The sequence below is a fragment of the Chenopodium album genome, chromosome 6 (assembly GCF_948465745.1).
Source record: "Chenopodium album chromosome 6, dcCheAlbu1.1, whole genome shotgun sequence".
Taxonomy (NCBI): domain Eukaryota; kingdom Viridiplantae; phylum Streptophyta; class Magnoliopsida; order Caryophyllales; family Amaranthaceae; genus Chenopodium; species Chenopodium album.
In genome coordinates, this window is record NC_137839.1 from 5,643,690 (window position 1) to 5,658,478 (window position 14,789).

The 14,789-nt window shown below is 35.2% G+C and overlaps 4 protein-coding genes across 4 annotated transcripts in view; 3 read left to right on the forward strand and 1 right to left on the reverse strand.

Moving 5' to 3' along the window:
- The window catches only part of LOC145635715 (protein SRG1-like), a 42,309-nt gene that overhangs the window by 13,953 nt on the left and 13,567 nt on the right, over positions 1 to 14,789 (forward strand). The window lies entirely within an intron of this gene.
- LOC145635714 (codeine O-demethylase-like) lies at positions 1,660 to 3,964 on the reverse strand. The gene is made up of 4 exons (XM_081687047.1): positions 3,636 to 3,964; positions 3,053 to 3,327; positions 2,317 to 2,638; positions 1,660 to 2,002 (listed from the first exon to the last, which is right to left on the reverse strand). The coding sequence occupies exons 1-4, from the start codon at positions 3,855 to 3,857 to the stop codon at positions 1,760 to 1,762; spliced, it is 1,062 nt and encodes a 353-aa protein (XP_081543173.1). The 5' UTR covers positions 3,858 to 3,964; the 3' UTR covers positions 1,660 to 1,759.
- Positions 12,250 to 13,119, forward strand: LOC145636004 (uncharacterized). The gene is made up of 4 exons (XM_081687440.1): positions 12,250 to 12,458; positions 12,592 to 12,744; positions 12,821 to 12,922; positions 13,011 to 13,119. The coding sequence occupies exons 1-4, from the start codon at positions 12,373 to 12,375 to the stop codon at positions 13,117 to 13,119; spliced, it is 450 nt and encodes a 149-aa protein (XP_081543566.1). The 5' UTR covers positions 12,250 to 12,372.
- LOC145635717 (uncharacterized) lies at positions 13,256 to 13,884 on the forward strand. Its single transcript, XM_081687050.1, has 3 exons — positions 13,256 to 13,400; positions 13,485 to 13,689; positions 13,780 to 13,884. The coding sequence occupies exons 1-3, from the start codon at positions 13,278 to 13,280 to the stop codon at positions 13,872 to 13,874; spliced, it is 423 nt and encodes a 140-aa protein (XP_081543176.1). The 5' UTR covers positions 13,256 to 13,277; the 3' UTR covers positions 13,875 to 13,884.

Below are 14,789 nucleotides of genomic sequence, written 5' to 3' on the forward strand. Positions count from 1 at the left end.
AATGATGTCTCATGTCCAAAAAAAAAAAAATAATGTACGCAAATAAGATACAACCAAACAATAGTAATATCAACACCTTGAAATTTTATTTTAATCTTTTGATCTCTTTACTGTATTTTGACTTGCTGTTTATATCAATATCAGCTGTTATGAACTCCCTCCCGCTCAGAGAAAAAGCAAGATAGTTGGCATTTAAACTCTTGAGTGAAAGTTAGATCCATTCGTTCCTAGAGGCGGAGCAAAGAAGGCCTAATATACTTCTTACAAAGCTCCTACGCATTAAAACGGTACTCTAGATTATTAAAGACATTGGACTTCAAACATTAGTTATCACTATATATAGCAAAAGTTATGTGAATCTCTACTCAAACAAGATACTCTAAGTCTCTAACCCAAGACTAATGCATCAATTCGCGGCAAATTTGCAGAAATCATCACCTTTCCTACTCTCTTCCAATGAATACAATGCATAGAGCCATTTACTAGATAATCGTAGCGATTGAAGCGAGAAAGGCGACCTTAGTCATCAGTTTAACTAAGCTTTCACCCCATAATTCCTACATAATGCTAACATTATAGGCTTCAAGCTTCACCCCAACTCAATGTTATTGAATTCAAACAAATCCCAGATTCTATATTTGCTCTTTATAAATATAGGAATTTTAGTTTAAATTCTTGATAGTTATGGCAATCAAGCTAAAATTGCAGATTTCATTCCAATTTTTCAAAGAATCATAGACCAACAAACCAAATTACATCAAATTGAAATAATTGGTACGAATAACTTGAACAACGAACAAGATTAAATTGAATTGGTAAAATTACAATCAATTATAGTAGAAGAACATCAGCATAAACATGAACATAATCAATCAATTAAAAGGACTTACTGAATAATTGAAACTTTTATAATTGAGAAATGCTACGATGGGACCCACTGTCGCCGAAGTAGTTCGTCGGCGCTGCTGGTGGACTTGTAAGCTGGACCGCCAGGGTTTAAGAGAAATTGGTGAATAAAATACTCCATATAATTAGAAAATGTTGTTGATTTTCTCGTCAAAAAAATGTTGTTGATTTTTTTTTTTTTTTTTTTTTTTTGGGTGAATGAGTAGGATGGGTGGATGAATAAAAAAATTATAAAAAGTAGTTGAGAGAATTGGAGGGGAGTGAATATAAATTTAATAAAATATGAATTAAGTTGGATCTAGACTTTAATTAAATATTATAAAAAAATTTTAAAAAAAAAGAAATGGATCAAATATTTAAAAACGGCTAGAAATGAAAAGTAGAACAAATACAGTGTTTATTATTTGGATTAAATATAGTAAAATACTCCGTATTTGTTTGTGCCAAATCGAGAGATTTGATCCAAAATATTATTGAATAAATTGGATTTTTATTTTGATAAACATTTTAACCAAATAGATACACGATACATATTAATAAATATATAGGTATACATATAGATTACTTTATATAAATTTAGACTAATCGCAACAATTTGACTTAATAAACCCCTAAAATAGAGAGGGTCCATATTCTCTTTAAGCAAAAGCTCGAATTTTGCCCTAATTTTATAGTTGATAAATGATCCAATTCAACCATTTATCAAAACATTTATATGTGCATAATATAAACGTTTCATTTATTTAAACACGGTCACAAGAACTACTTTTTATTTATGTGTCATTCAAAAAAAAAAAAAATTGCATGTTTAGAATTAAAATTAAGTTCATAATACAAGTACATAAGCAAAAAATTAAACTTTAAAATCATTGATTGGTCTCTTCCCTGATTGATAGTAATTCAAAAATGTATAGATATATTCTTTGAGTGAAATCCTTTGGTAAATTTGAGGACGATCTTCTGTAATAAGTTCATCTAACGGTCCAATTTCTTTATTTCTATCGCTGTCCCAAAATGCAACAACTGATAGTCTCTCTTTTTCTGTATTTGTCACCACTCTATGCACCGCACTCTTGAAGATACCATTGCTCATTATCTACTTCAGCATACAAAAATTACATTATGTTCGTTACTAAACAACATTATAATGAATCGCTAAAAAAGTGTAAATCAAATTAAAAGGCAATTATGATTTTTTTCTAATACAATCATGACTTATTTTTTTCTAATGCGATCATGTTTGGTTTTGTTATAATTTTGAATTTTTTATATGGTAAGATACGGGGTGGGTGTCGTGGGTCCCCCACCCTATTACAGGAATAAGAGGGTTGGGTGAGAAATCGAACCCTCAACCACTTGTGGGGGTGGGGGTGGGGGGATGGAGGGACTCATTAGGTTTCGAGCAATTACCTCGAGTGGATCACCAAGGTTAAGAAATAGAGCATTAGGAATGACGGGAACCATGAACCATTGTTCATCTTTTAGGACTTGAAGTCCTTCCTCATCTTGTAAGAGCAATGTCATTGTTGAGAAATCTGCATGTGGCTTCAACCCAAGAACTTGTTTTAGGCCCTCGCATTTTGGGTAGAAATTCAATCTTAAGTTTGTTTCTCTATTTTTATCATATTGTTTTGCAAATCTCTCTTCATCCACGTTCAACGATTGAACTACCAACTTGAAGAGGGCATCAAATATGGTTTCTAACCTTGCCGCGTATTCACGGAACACATCCCTAATTCAAATCACATTTGATCATTAGAATTTAAAGCATGTTAAAATTAAATGATAGACGATTAAATTCAACTATAGACACACATGTACATGTGATGAATAACACCAAACTTTAATTTTATAAGGGGTTTTACTAATGTGACAACATATGAATTGAATCATGCATGACATTGTTTATAAGAGATTAGCACAAGTTTGCTACGACACAACTTTTGCTTGATCAGTTTCAGTGAAAACCCCATTGAGCACGAGACCCACCACTATGGACCGTGCCTAGACTTAAATCTAAGTAAATAAATGATTACCTTTATGCATAAGGCATACAAAAAACATGTGCCACTAACTAGAAGCTATGTACGGCAGTAGACAATAATGCAAGTAAAACTAAAGAAGATTAGTTAGGTGAACAAATTACTTGAAATTAGGAGGAAAATCAGGCCAAAACTCCGGTTTACGTCGATGTTCCGGAAAAAGTGCGAGACTAAACCCTTCATTCCAATCAAGAACCTTGTTGGTAGCACTACTAGGACTAGTAACGTAACTAACGTTCCCAACTTGGTAGCCGTGCCCACTTGTATCATTTGGTAACATTGCATATTTCTGTTTCTCCTCCATTGGAAGACCAAAAAATTGCCTTGAAACTTTTTTTGTCTCATCAAGTAATTTTGTTGGTATCCCATGATTTATGAGCTGATAGATTCCACAAAAAATAAGGTAAAAATAAAATCAATTATATTAATTAATGTTAATAAATTACCCCTCACATTTTAAGTCAATTCAGCATTGCAAGTCAATGTTTAAGAGTAGAGGGGGTCGGGGGTAAGAAAATCCCCTACTCCCAAATAAAATGTAGTCGGTGAGGCTTAAACTCATAACCTCAAAATCACTAGGTGAAGTCTCCATCAACTCCAGGTATATGAGTTGTATATGCATAATAAAGGATGCCTGAATTGAATAAAATTCACACAAAGTATATACATAGAAACAAGAAAGCTAACCTGAAAGCAACCCCAAGAAGAAAGAGCTGATTTGAACTTATGAAGCTCATCGTTAGCTTCTTGTGATGAAGTGAGGATAGAGTAATCAATAAGAGTTGGTTCCATATATGTAACACACTTATCAACTGGTTGATAATAACTATCTTTACAAATTATATATTTTTCTCCCATCATTTCTTCACTCTTTTGTTCATCATCTTTAAGGAATTCTTCCTTAGCCATTATTGGAAAAATAGCAGCTTCAATTTTATTGTTTACACAAACTTTTGATTTTTAGACTATTTTCTATCTAGAACAAGAAAACATCAATTATTTATATTTTGTACTGACGTTAATAATTTACTAAAATGATATGACCCAAAACAAAATTGTGAATATATCGAACACGTATGCAAATTGCTATCCATTCAATTCCATAAAAAATGTGGGACGTCTAACCTTGTACGTGTCCCCAATCCAAGCTTATTAAGCTTCTATGTTGATGTTGATAGTTTCATTAATTGCGGAGTATATACTTGTTAAAGGACCAACTCAACCAAAAGCTTAATCTGATGGTTGAGGCCCGGAAATATGTTATATACACTATCACTCCCCCTTACATGAAAGGCTTTTTGGGCTTGAAATGTGAATGCAACACAAGCCCACCTATACTTGTGCGAATTAATTCCACTTTGAAGGAGAGGTGGATGAGATTCGAACCCATGACCTTTCTGTCACGCTGGCTCCGATACCATATTAAATACGGGTCTTGGCCGCACCCGTCACGGGAGAGTGCAAGTCCACCACTTCACAAGACCAAAGAGGTTCCACCTCAAAACCATATGGCAATGAGGGGAGAAGCCCCTTAGCCTTATATTGTGGTGGTAACTCTTGAATTCTTTTAATGTGGGATTTCATTACCACTATACTACCTCTTTTTATTGAATTAGTGTGGGACAAGAGAATGCTCACATGTGGGTTGTTCTTGGGCTAAACACTCCCCCTCACATGTGAGTTATCCATAATTTTTGGCCCTGTATAGTTTAGCCATTAAGGTCTCAATCATATATCGTGGACCTGGCTCTGATACCATGTTAAAGGACCTACTTAACCAAAACCAAAAACTTAGTCATTAAGCTTTTGGTTGAGTTGGTCCTTTAACAATACTTTTACATACACGTATATTTTATTATTGTCTTATCGATCTATCTCTACTCTGATTATTACGATAAATTGACAATTACAGCAGGAAGCCAAGTATAAAGTAATTCATAAATTAAACCTAACAACACGAGCATATATAAATTTAAACCTAATTTGAATTTGACTTGAAACTCGAAAAAGTAAACAATGACATAACCCTAAACGAATATGACCTAACTCAAACTTGAACTTGGCTTTAAGGCTAGTCTTGCTTACATAACATGACCTAACATAACTTGACTCGAATTTGACCCAAAAAGTCAAAATTTCACTTGATTTGAGAAATTTCGGATGTTTCGAGACCTGGTGTCGAAAAGTTTTGAGATCTTATGGGATACATATCAAGTCATATAATACCGTTTGGAACCATATATGATCATTATATGTTGTCATAAATGTTCGTAGTAGGCTTGAGTTAATTAAATCGGTGCAAGTTGTAAATCGGTAAATTGGTCGTTTAAAGGCAAATAGGATGGTTTCACCCACCCAATTGGACTCGCGGAGGGTATTAGGGACCATGGTAAACATTTCGGCAATTTTTATTTTCGGGCGAAAAAAAGTAAAAAAATTCCAAAATTGAAATCTAATATCCACGCTTTTTGAGAAATTTTGGAGGATTTGGGGCCCGGTGTCGAAAAGCCTTTAGATTATAGGGGATACATCTCGGGGTCATATAATGTCGTTTGAAACATATATGATCATTATATGCTGTCATAAATGTTTGTGGTAGACTTGAGTTAATGAAATCGGCACAAGTTGTAAACCGGTAAATTGATCGTTTGAATGCAAATTGGATGGTTCCACCCACCCATTTGGACTCCTGGAGGGTATTAGAGACCATGGTAAACATTTCGGCAATTTTTATTTTCGGGCAAAAAAAAAATTCATATATTGAAGGCTATATCCACGCTTTTTGAGAATTTTTGGAGTCTTTGGGGCCAGGTGTCCACTACAAGAAAATAACCTTTTCGTAGCGATTATTTTAACATTTAGTATCGATTGTAATTACAACAAAAAGCTTTCCCAACGAATGGTCATTCGATACAATATCCCCCGTTGCCTTAGCCTTTAGTAATGGTTTTCAATATCGCTGGGGTTGGCCTCACTAATTGATACGAAAAACTACATCCAATCGTGGTAATTATTGTAGCGATTACAATCGCTATAAATGTTTAACTCATTATCTTCAAAAAAAAAAAAAAAAAAAAAAAAAAAAAAAAACATGCGTATGATCTTTACAAGATTCGAACATGCAACCTCAAACTCTTATACTACCTTCGTTAATTGTTATCTGCAACTTTGGAATATTTTATATCTCTCAAATAATACCCCAAAGTTGCAGATAACAATTAACGGAGGTAGTATTAAATATTTCACCAATTAATAAGCTATGACATATTTTATGTACTCTTTGTCAAACAATATTTATATATCTAGTGTTGAAAAGGCTTTTCGTATCGATTTTTAGGATTTGGTGGCGATTGTAAATGATACGATTTCTCAAAACTATATAAATGTGTAAAAATAGTGTGGATATGTATTATTATGTTTTCCGTATCGATTTTATATGGGAAAACCATGACGATTGTAAAAATGATACGACATCCTTAGTTATTTCACAAACATACTTGCATATTGTAGCGAATGTACAATCGTTACGAAATAATCGCTACGAAAAGCGATTTTTCTTGTAGTGGTCGAAAAGTCTTGAAATTATAGGGAATACATCTTGGGGTCATATAATATCTTTTGGAACCATATATGATCATTATTTGTTGTCATAAATGTTCGTGGTAGGCTTGAATTAATGAAATCAATGCAAGTTGTAAACCGGTAAATTGGCCGTTTAAAGGCAAATAGGATGGTTCCACCCACCCAATTGGACTCCCAGAGGGTATTAGGGACCATGGTAAATATTTCGAAAACTTTTATTTTCGGGCGAAAAAAAGAAAAAAATACTCCAAAATTGAAGGCTAATATCCACGCTTTTAAGAAATTTTGGAGGTTTCGGAACTCGGTGCCGAAAAGCATTTAGATTATAGGGGATATATCTCGGGGTCATATAATGTCGTTTGGAACCATATATGTTGTCATAAATGTTTGTGGTAGACTTGAGTTAATGAAATCGGTGCAAGTTGTAAACTGGTAAATTGACTGTTTAAAGGCAAATTGGATGGTTCCACCTACCCATCCAATTGGACTCCCGGAGGGTATTAGAGACCATGGTAAACATTTCGGCAATTTTTATTTTCGGGCCAAAAAAGTCAATAAATTCATAAATTAAAGGCTATATCCACGCTTTTTGAGAATTTTTGGAGTCTTCGGGGCCCAATGTCGAAAAGTCTTGAAATTCTTGGGAATACATCTCGAGGTCATATAATGTCGTGTGGAACCATATATGATCATTATTTGTTGTCAATAATGTTCGTGGTAGGATTGAATTAATGAAATCGGTGCAAGTTGTAAACTGGCCTGGTAAATTGGTCATTTAAAGGCAAGTTGGATGGTTCCACCCACCCAATTGGACTCCCGAAGTATATTAGGGACCATGGTTAAAATTTATGCAATTTTTATATCCACTCAAAAAAAGTCAAAAAATTTCAAAATTGAAGGCTAATATCCACGCTTTTTGAGAAATTTCGAATGTTTGGAGGCCCGGTGTTGAAAAGCATTGAGATTTTAGGGGATACATCTCGGGATCATATAATGCCGTTTGGAACCATATATGATCATTATATGTTGTCATAAATGTTCGTGGTAGGCTTGTGTTAATGACGGTGCAAGTTGTAAAACGGTAAATTGGTCGTTTAAAGGGAAAGTGGACAGTTCCACCCAACCAATTGGACTCCCGGAGGGTATTAGGGACCATGGTAAACATTTCGGCAATTTTTATTTCCGGGTGAAAAAAGTCAAAAAATTTCAAAATTGAAGACTAATATCCATGCTTTTTGATAAATTTTGGAGGTTTCGGGTAGAGCTGTCAATTCGAGAAACGGGTCTGGTTTTGGTCGGTAAGAGTGAGTCTGGTCAACTCGGGTCGGGTCAATTCAGATTAATTCCATAAACTATGCGGGTTGGGTCATGCTTTACTCGGGTCACGTCGGGTCATACTTCTTATTGGGTTTGGGTCGGGTTAATAACAGGTCGGGTTACATTCGGTTCGGGTGAACAATTGGTCAGGTTTAATTCGGGTTTTCACGGGTTAAAACAGGTTTGGGTAATTTTGGGGTTCTAGTCGGGTTCAGTTCAAGTCAATAATTTGTGGGTTATAATCAGGTCGGGTCATTCTCGGGTTTGAGTTGGGTTCGGTTCAAGTTTATAATTTGCAGGTTATAATTAGGTCGGGTCATTTTCAAGTCGGGTCATTCTCGGGTTCAAGTCGGGTTCGGTTCAAGTCAATAATTTGCGGGTTATAATCAGGTTGGGTCATTTTCAAGTTGGGCCATTCTCGGATTCAAGTTGGGTTATGTTCAAGTCAATAATTTGCATGTTACAATCAGGTCGGTTTATTTCCAAGTGAGGTCATATTCGGATTCAACTAACTATAAATAGATAATTATTATTTGGAAAAATTGCAAATAATAATACAACCTTTGGCCGAATCTTTTTTAATAATACAACCTTTTGATTATTTATTAATATTACAACCTTTGGGGGTGTTGAATTTTAACAGGCAAAATAACTCGTAACCGGTTGAATAAGTTACCATGACACGTGTTGTCATGTAATTGGTTTAAAATTAAAAAAAAAACAAATTTTTAATTTTTAATTAAAATTGTTTAATTAACTTTTAAGTTTTAATAAAATAATTTCAATTAAAAAAAAAATCAACCCTCCAGCCACCACCACCCTTGCCCCTCCCCTGTTTTCTCCACCACCACCTCTCCACCTCCCCTGTTTTCTTCACTCCCCTGCCATCACCATGCGCCCAACCAACAACAGCAGCAACGACCACCCCTTATCACCCTTTGCTGCTCCCAAACGCACCACCACAACAGCCACAATCATCACCACACAGGATTTTCTTGATTTAATGGATTTTTATAGTTTTAGGTGAGGGAATAGGGTTCATCGTGGCCGGAAAACAGGGGATGGGGTGGTTTCTGAGCTGCAATGGTCAGTTCGTGGTGGAATCGGGGCTGCGGTGGTGTTGGTTTTCGCGGGCGCGACGGGTAAGGGAGGTGGAGGTAACATGGAGTGGGTTGCCGGCGGTGTGAGAGCTAGACGCCGGTCGTCCGGTTTCTTGGCTGGGGAAAGTGGAGCTGCGTGAAGGCGGGGGGGGGGGGGGAATGGTGGTGAAGGTGGTGGCAGGGGTGGTGGGGTTTTTTATTAAAAATAATAAAAGTAATTTTATTATTAATTTTTAAAAATTAAAACAAATTGACAAAGTCAATAAAACAACGACACGTGTCATGGTAACCTGTAAAAACAGGTTACCAACCGATTTTTGCCTGTTAAAATTCAACACCCCCAAAGGTTGTAATATTAAGAAATAATCGAAAGGTCGTATTATTAAAAAAGAACCGGCCAAAGGTTGTATTATTATTTACAATTTTTCCTTATTATTTTTATCAAGCTAATTGTTTCCTTTGACTATAATATATGTGGCAATATACTAGGGATCTATAGTCTATAATTTAGGAAGATAGTTATCTCCTTTGACCATACAACAAATATATATTATATTTAACTCTTAAATTTGAGGATGATGTTCCTTTCTTTTGCTGGCCTGAATCGACTTGGTCTCCCTGGACAAAATGCTTTGTTCAACAATAATAAGGTGGTCTAAATTGCATTTAAGGTGATTTGAAATCGGGTCAGGAACAATTTGGGTGGAATTTAGGTCAAGTTAATAACAAGTCATATTGATTTCGAGTCGGGTTAGTGACAGATTATGTTGAATTTTTGGGTCAAATTAGTAATAGGTTGGTAAAATTCGGGTCGATAACAAGTCGGGTTGAATTTGGGTCAGGTCAATAACAAGTCGAGTTGATTTCGGGTCGAGTTTGTAATAGGTTAGGTTAAATTCGGGTCGGGTTAGGAACGGGTCAGGTTAAATTCTGGTCATGTTAGTAACAAGTCGTGTTAAATTCGGGTTTTGACGGGTTAAAACGGGTTTGGGTCAATTTCGGTTCAAGTCGGGTTCGGTTCAGGTCAATAATTTACGGGTTACATTTGGGTCGGGTCATCTCCAAGATAGTTTATGTTTGGGTTTGGATCTCACATACTCGGGTCTAGGGTTGGTTTCAGCTCGGGTTTGAGTCACCATTTTTTCGGGTTTAGATGGATCGGTTAATAATCGGGTTTGAGTCGGTATTTCGGGTCGGGTCAACTTTTGATAGCTCTAGTCATTAATGTAACTAAGCCTTCACCCTATATTCCTATCCGTACGTGATAATGCATAAATGCATTGTTGAGAAGATTAGCCTAATCTAAATTTAAAGATCAGTTTTAGATGGTTAGGCTTTAATCTTCTCCCAATTGTTGGTATTGGAGGATCAAACACGCTATCCTCCATACCAACCCAATTACTATTATACCAACAGGATATAGTTATTATTATCTTCTTGATCTATCCCTACTCAATAATTGGTACGTGCTAATTAAAATATGTTGTGGGTGCATTAGGAACTCAAATGCCATGTACCTATACTTATAATTATCACAATTAAGAACTGCAATATGAATGAACTATTTTTGCAATTGTGGCAGTTTTATTTGTTCTGTATGTTATTAAAAAGCATGGTGGGCAGGGTGTCGTGCCTCGATGGTGGTGGCTTGTGTCGGGCCATGTCGTGCCTACAATTTGGCGGTCCGTGTCGTGCTGGACTGCTGGGCCATCATTTGGCACACCCCAGCCCACGACATGGCCCAAGTGCCTGGAGTGTCATGTCGGGCCGGGCAGCAGGCCGCTAAGAAGTTTTAACTTTTTAGTTTTTATTGTTTTAAAAATCCATATTTTTTTTGAACAACTTTTAAAATGAGTGTTTAAATATACCTCTCGATTTTCGTGAAATACGCAAAACGAGGCATTTTTGATCATTTTTTTTTTGTCAATTCTGACCTCAAATTGGACCATAAAACCCACCATGCTTAAAAGGTCCTTAAACTATTTTTGTCAATTTTGCCAATTAAAAAGGTCCCTAATCAAACTATTTTTGTCAAGCCAGCCTTGAAGTCCCTAAACTATTCTCTTAATCAATTAATTTGATAAGTCCCTAACTATTGTAATAAAATAATAATTAAAATTTACCAAATAATTTAAAATGGTTCTTGGACTAATGATAACTAGGCAAGGTCCTAAACTATTTGACCATAAATAGTACTTCTTGGTGGCTAAGGGACTAAATAGTTAAGGGACTAAAATTCTACAAATACAACGATAATTTATGCACCGTATTTGACCTTAACTCAGCTTAGAGCAACTCATAATTTGCGGAATTTAGGTACATTTAGATATTTTTGCTTAGCGGACATAGCCTCATAGCCCTCACCCCACTTAATGCATGGTTCGTGCAGGCGGATGCACAATCCGCATGGTGCATCCCTTAAAAAAAAAAAAAGTGGAAAGAACATTGCATAGAAATATAAGAACATTTAGTTTAAGTGAAAAGAACATATTATAGTATTGTAAAGAACATTCAATTAGAGTGAAAAGAACATGTTACTCGTATTAAATTGTAAAGAACATAACATGTTGTTAAATAATGTTCTTTATCTTCATGTTCTTTGATTGTCAGCATAATGTACTTTTATTTGTAACATAACGTTAATTGTTTATTTTGAAATGTCCTTTGAATTTTGCCTTTAGATTATGGTGGTTAAATATAATGTTCATTACATTAAATTATTATTAGAGGTGATAAAAAATTCGAGTCGGGCCGGACCTTAACATAATATCTCGTGTCCAACCCTTAACATAGTATCTTGTGCCCAAACCCGAAAAACATAGCGGGCTTTTCAGGCTTTTTTCGGGCCGGATTTGGATTTTTAACTAAAAATATATTTTTAGGCTTGTCCAAACCCGCCCTATTTTTGGGCCGGGCCAAAAGAGATCACTTCTTATTATCATGTTCTTTAATAATATTACGGATGCTCTTTAGATATATATAAAGAACATAAATTTGGATGTCTTTTTACAAAATAACTTTATGTTCTTTACAAAATAGCTATATGTTCATTACATTACATCTATATGTAATGTTCTTTATGAAATAGATATATGGTTTTTACAAAACAGCTGTATGTTCTTTACTGAACAACGAAATGTTTATTCCGCCTTTTTTAAAAGAAAACGGATACATGGAGCTTCGTGCATCCGCCTCCATGTAAAAAATTTCACAGCCCACTTGGGTCACAAGTCAAAAAGACCAAATCAGGAAAGCCCATATATTGTTTTCATTTAAGGAAAACCCATACGTTTAAGGTTTTTTTTTTTTTCGAAACACATACGTAAGGGTTTTTTTTAATCCCCTTTTTGTAAATTTATTTAGTTCTGATTGTTCAAAAAAAAAAAAAAAATTATTTAGTTCTGAAACCCAGAAAAAATAATCTTATGGAGAAAGCGGGGTCAGAACGGATGGAGAAGAAGGAAGAGGAGTTGAAGAGAGAGACAGAAGCTGAGATGATTAACAAACAAGGGTTTGGTTTTATTTTTGTCATGATAAATTTACTCGGAATTTTTTCAATAATTCTGAATTTTAATTTCTGTTCTATAACAGTTATACTTAATAAATTATTTTAATTTAATTGAATTGGGATTTTTTTTTCCCAGTGCAATCATCGACTACGGCGGGGATTCTACTGATTATGATTCTGAGGATTATAAAGCTAATGCTTACAAATATGATGATGATCCTGACTTTTGTTGTGGTATATTTGAAGAATTTTCAGACGACGAGGAAATAGAGTATGATTGGATTGCAAAGTGCGTATTTTTCAAATCAATTTAATTTATCTTTATCATTTAGATTGCGAATTGAATTGAATTGAATATTTTGTAGCGGAAGGCCTCATTATATTCTTACTTGGGGTGAACAGACTGATTCCGACGTAGTACTTCCTGCACTCTGTACGCCCCAGATTTGTGTTATTTTCTCGGATGGGTGCGTCTTTTTTCTTTTGTTTATATTAAATTCTTATACTTGAATAAAAATCAATTTATTAAGGTTGGAAATCTTTTATAATTTGCAGCACTAGAAAATACATTCCAATTGATTCAGATGAACCCCTTCCAGTGGAGCTGTATGAGGATCACATAATGTATGTTTTGATTTTCATACATATATTTGATCAAGTCTAATTCATATTGTAACATCATTTTATGGGGTGTTTTCTTTTATGTGATTTGATGATTCTTTTGTAATGGTATTGATTATTATATCAATTTAACATAATTTGTATTGATTATTTGTGGTGGATATCTTTTCCAGTCACGATTTCTTTCGAGAACCTAAAGATATGTATGAAATTACGACCAAAGATGGTTTCAAGGTCCAAATAGATTCATTAGTAAAGAAACCAAATCTGGATCTTGAGCGTCAGATTGCAGGGCTTGCTTTGTCATATTTCAGAAATACACAGGTCTGTTGTTCATGTCCATTGATTTCCTAGTTTGTATTTTGTTTCATATCATTTTACTTTTTTAAAAAAAAAAATCATTGGTAGGATGGTGATTATGAGTATGTGAGAGGTGTTAAAACAAGAGCAGCTTTTTCACAACGCTTTGGGATTCATATGATCTTCATTGCTCATCCACGAGGCGATGATTCTGCTGGAAAACTCTTTTCTGTCCATTTGGCTACTGGTGATCCACCGCTCGTTCTTGATTGTCATATATTTTGCGATATAGATCCACAATGTATACATGAAGGTGATCAATCTCAATTTGTGTCCTTGAAAATGATTCTCTTTACCCTAATCACTAATTTGTTTTGTTGGTTGTTTGTGCCTAATATTTTAGGGAGACTTCGTCTTCAGGGGAAAAAGGTTCGTTTAAGTAGAACTCAGATAGCATGCAACTACTGTGCTGAAGAATTCAACAAGGACTATCCTTAGTGTTGTTGATTAAGTTGACTGGACACTGAGCTTTACAAATCTTTATTATATGACTATCTATCAACTCTTTGCAAGGTTATCAGGATTTTAATTGTTATCATGCCTAAGTACACTAGAGTATATCGTTATCATTCCTACATTAGCATAACAAAAGTTAAAGATGGCGCATGGTTAGTTTCGAGCAATTACCTCAACTGGATCGCCGACATGAATCATAAAGGATGCTTGAATTGAATAAAACATACAGAAAGTATATACATAGAAATAAGAAAGCTAACCTCAAAGCAACCCCATGAAGAAAGAGCTAATTTGAACTATTGGAGCTCATCTTTAGCTTCTTGTGATGAAGTAAGGATATAGTAATCATTAAGAGTTAGTTCCATATATTTAACACAATTATCAATTGGTTGATAATAACTATCTTTACAAACAATATATTTTTCTCCCATCATTTCTTCACTCTTTGTTCATCTTTTGCATGAAATTCTTCCTTAGCCATTATTAATTGGATTGGAGAAATAACAGCTTCAATTATTGTTTAACACAAACTTATGATTTTATAGTCTATTCCAACTAGAGCTGTCAAAAGTTGACCCGACCCGAAATACCGACCCTAACCCTAACCCGTCTGAACCCGAAAAATATGGTGACCCGAACCCGACCTAACTCGACCTGAAACCAACCCTAGACCCGAGTTGACCCGAGTATTTGAGACCCAAATCCGACCATGAACCGACCTAGAGAGGACCCGACCCGAATGTGACCCGTAAATTATTGATCTGAACCGAACCCGACTCGAACCCGAGAATGACCCAAACCCGATTTAACCCGGAAAAACCCGAATTCAACCCATCCTGTTACTAACCCGACCCGAGTTCAACCCGACCCGTTCCTAACCCGACTCGAATTTAAACC

Coding starts and splice junctions, on each gene's coding strand:
- LOC145635714 (XM_081687047.1), bottom strand. CDS start 3,857: ATGGCTAAGGAAGAATTCCTTAAAGATGATGAACAAAAGAGTGAAGAA. Junction 3,328..3,635: donor CTTCTTGGGGTTGCTTTCAG/GTTAGCTTTCTT, acceptor GGAATCTATCAG/CTCATAAATCATGGGATACC. Junction 2,003..2,316: donor ACCTTGGTGATCCACTCGAG/GTAATTGCTCGA, acceptor ATGCTGAAGTAG/ATAATGAGCAATGGTATCTT.
- LOC145636004 (XM_081687440.1), top strand. CDS start 12,373: ATGGAGAAAGCGGGGTCAGAACGGATGGAGAAGAAGGAAGAGGAGTTG. Junction 12,459..12,591: donor GAGATGATTAACAAACAAGG/GTTTGGTTTTAT, acceptor TTTTTTTCCCAG/TGCAATCATCGACTACGGCG. Junction 12,923..13,010: donor TGTGTTATTTTCTCGGATGG/GTGCGTCTTTTT, acceptor TATAATTTGCAG/CACTAGAAAATACATTCCAA.
- LOC145635717 (XM_081687050.1), top strand. CDS start 13,278: ATGTATGAAATTACGACCAAAGATGGTTTCAAGGTCCAAATAGATTCA. Junction 13,401..13,484: donor CATATTTCAGAAATACACAG/GTCTGTTGTTCA, acceptor AATCATTGGTAG/GATGGTGATTATGAGTATGT. Junction 13,690..13,779: donor TCCACAATGTATACATGAAG/GTGATCAATCTC, acceptor CTAATATTTTAG/GGAGACTTCGTCTTCAGGGG.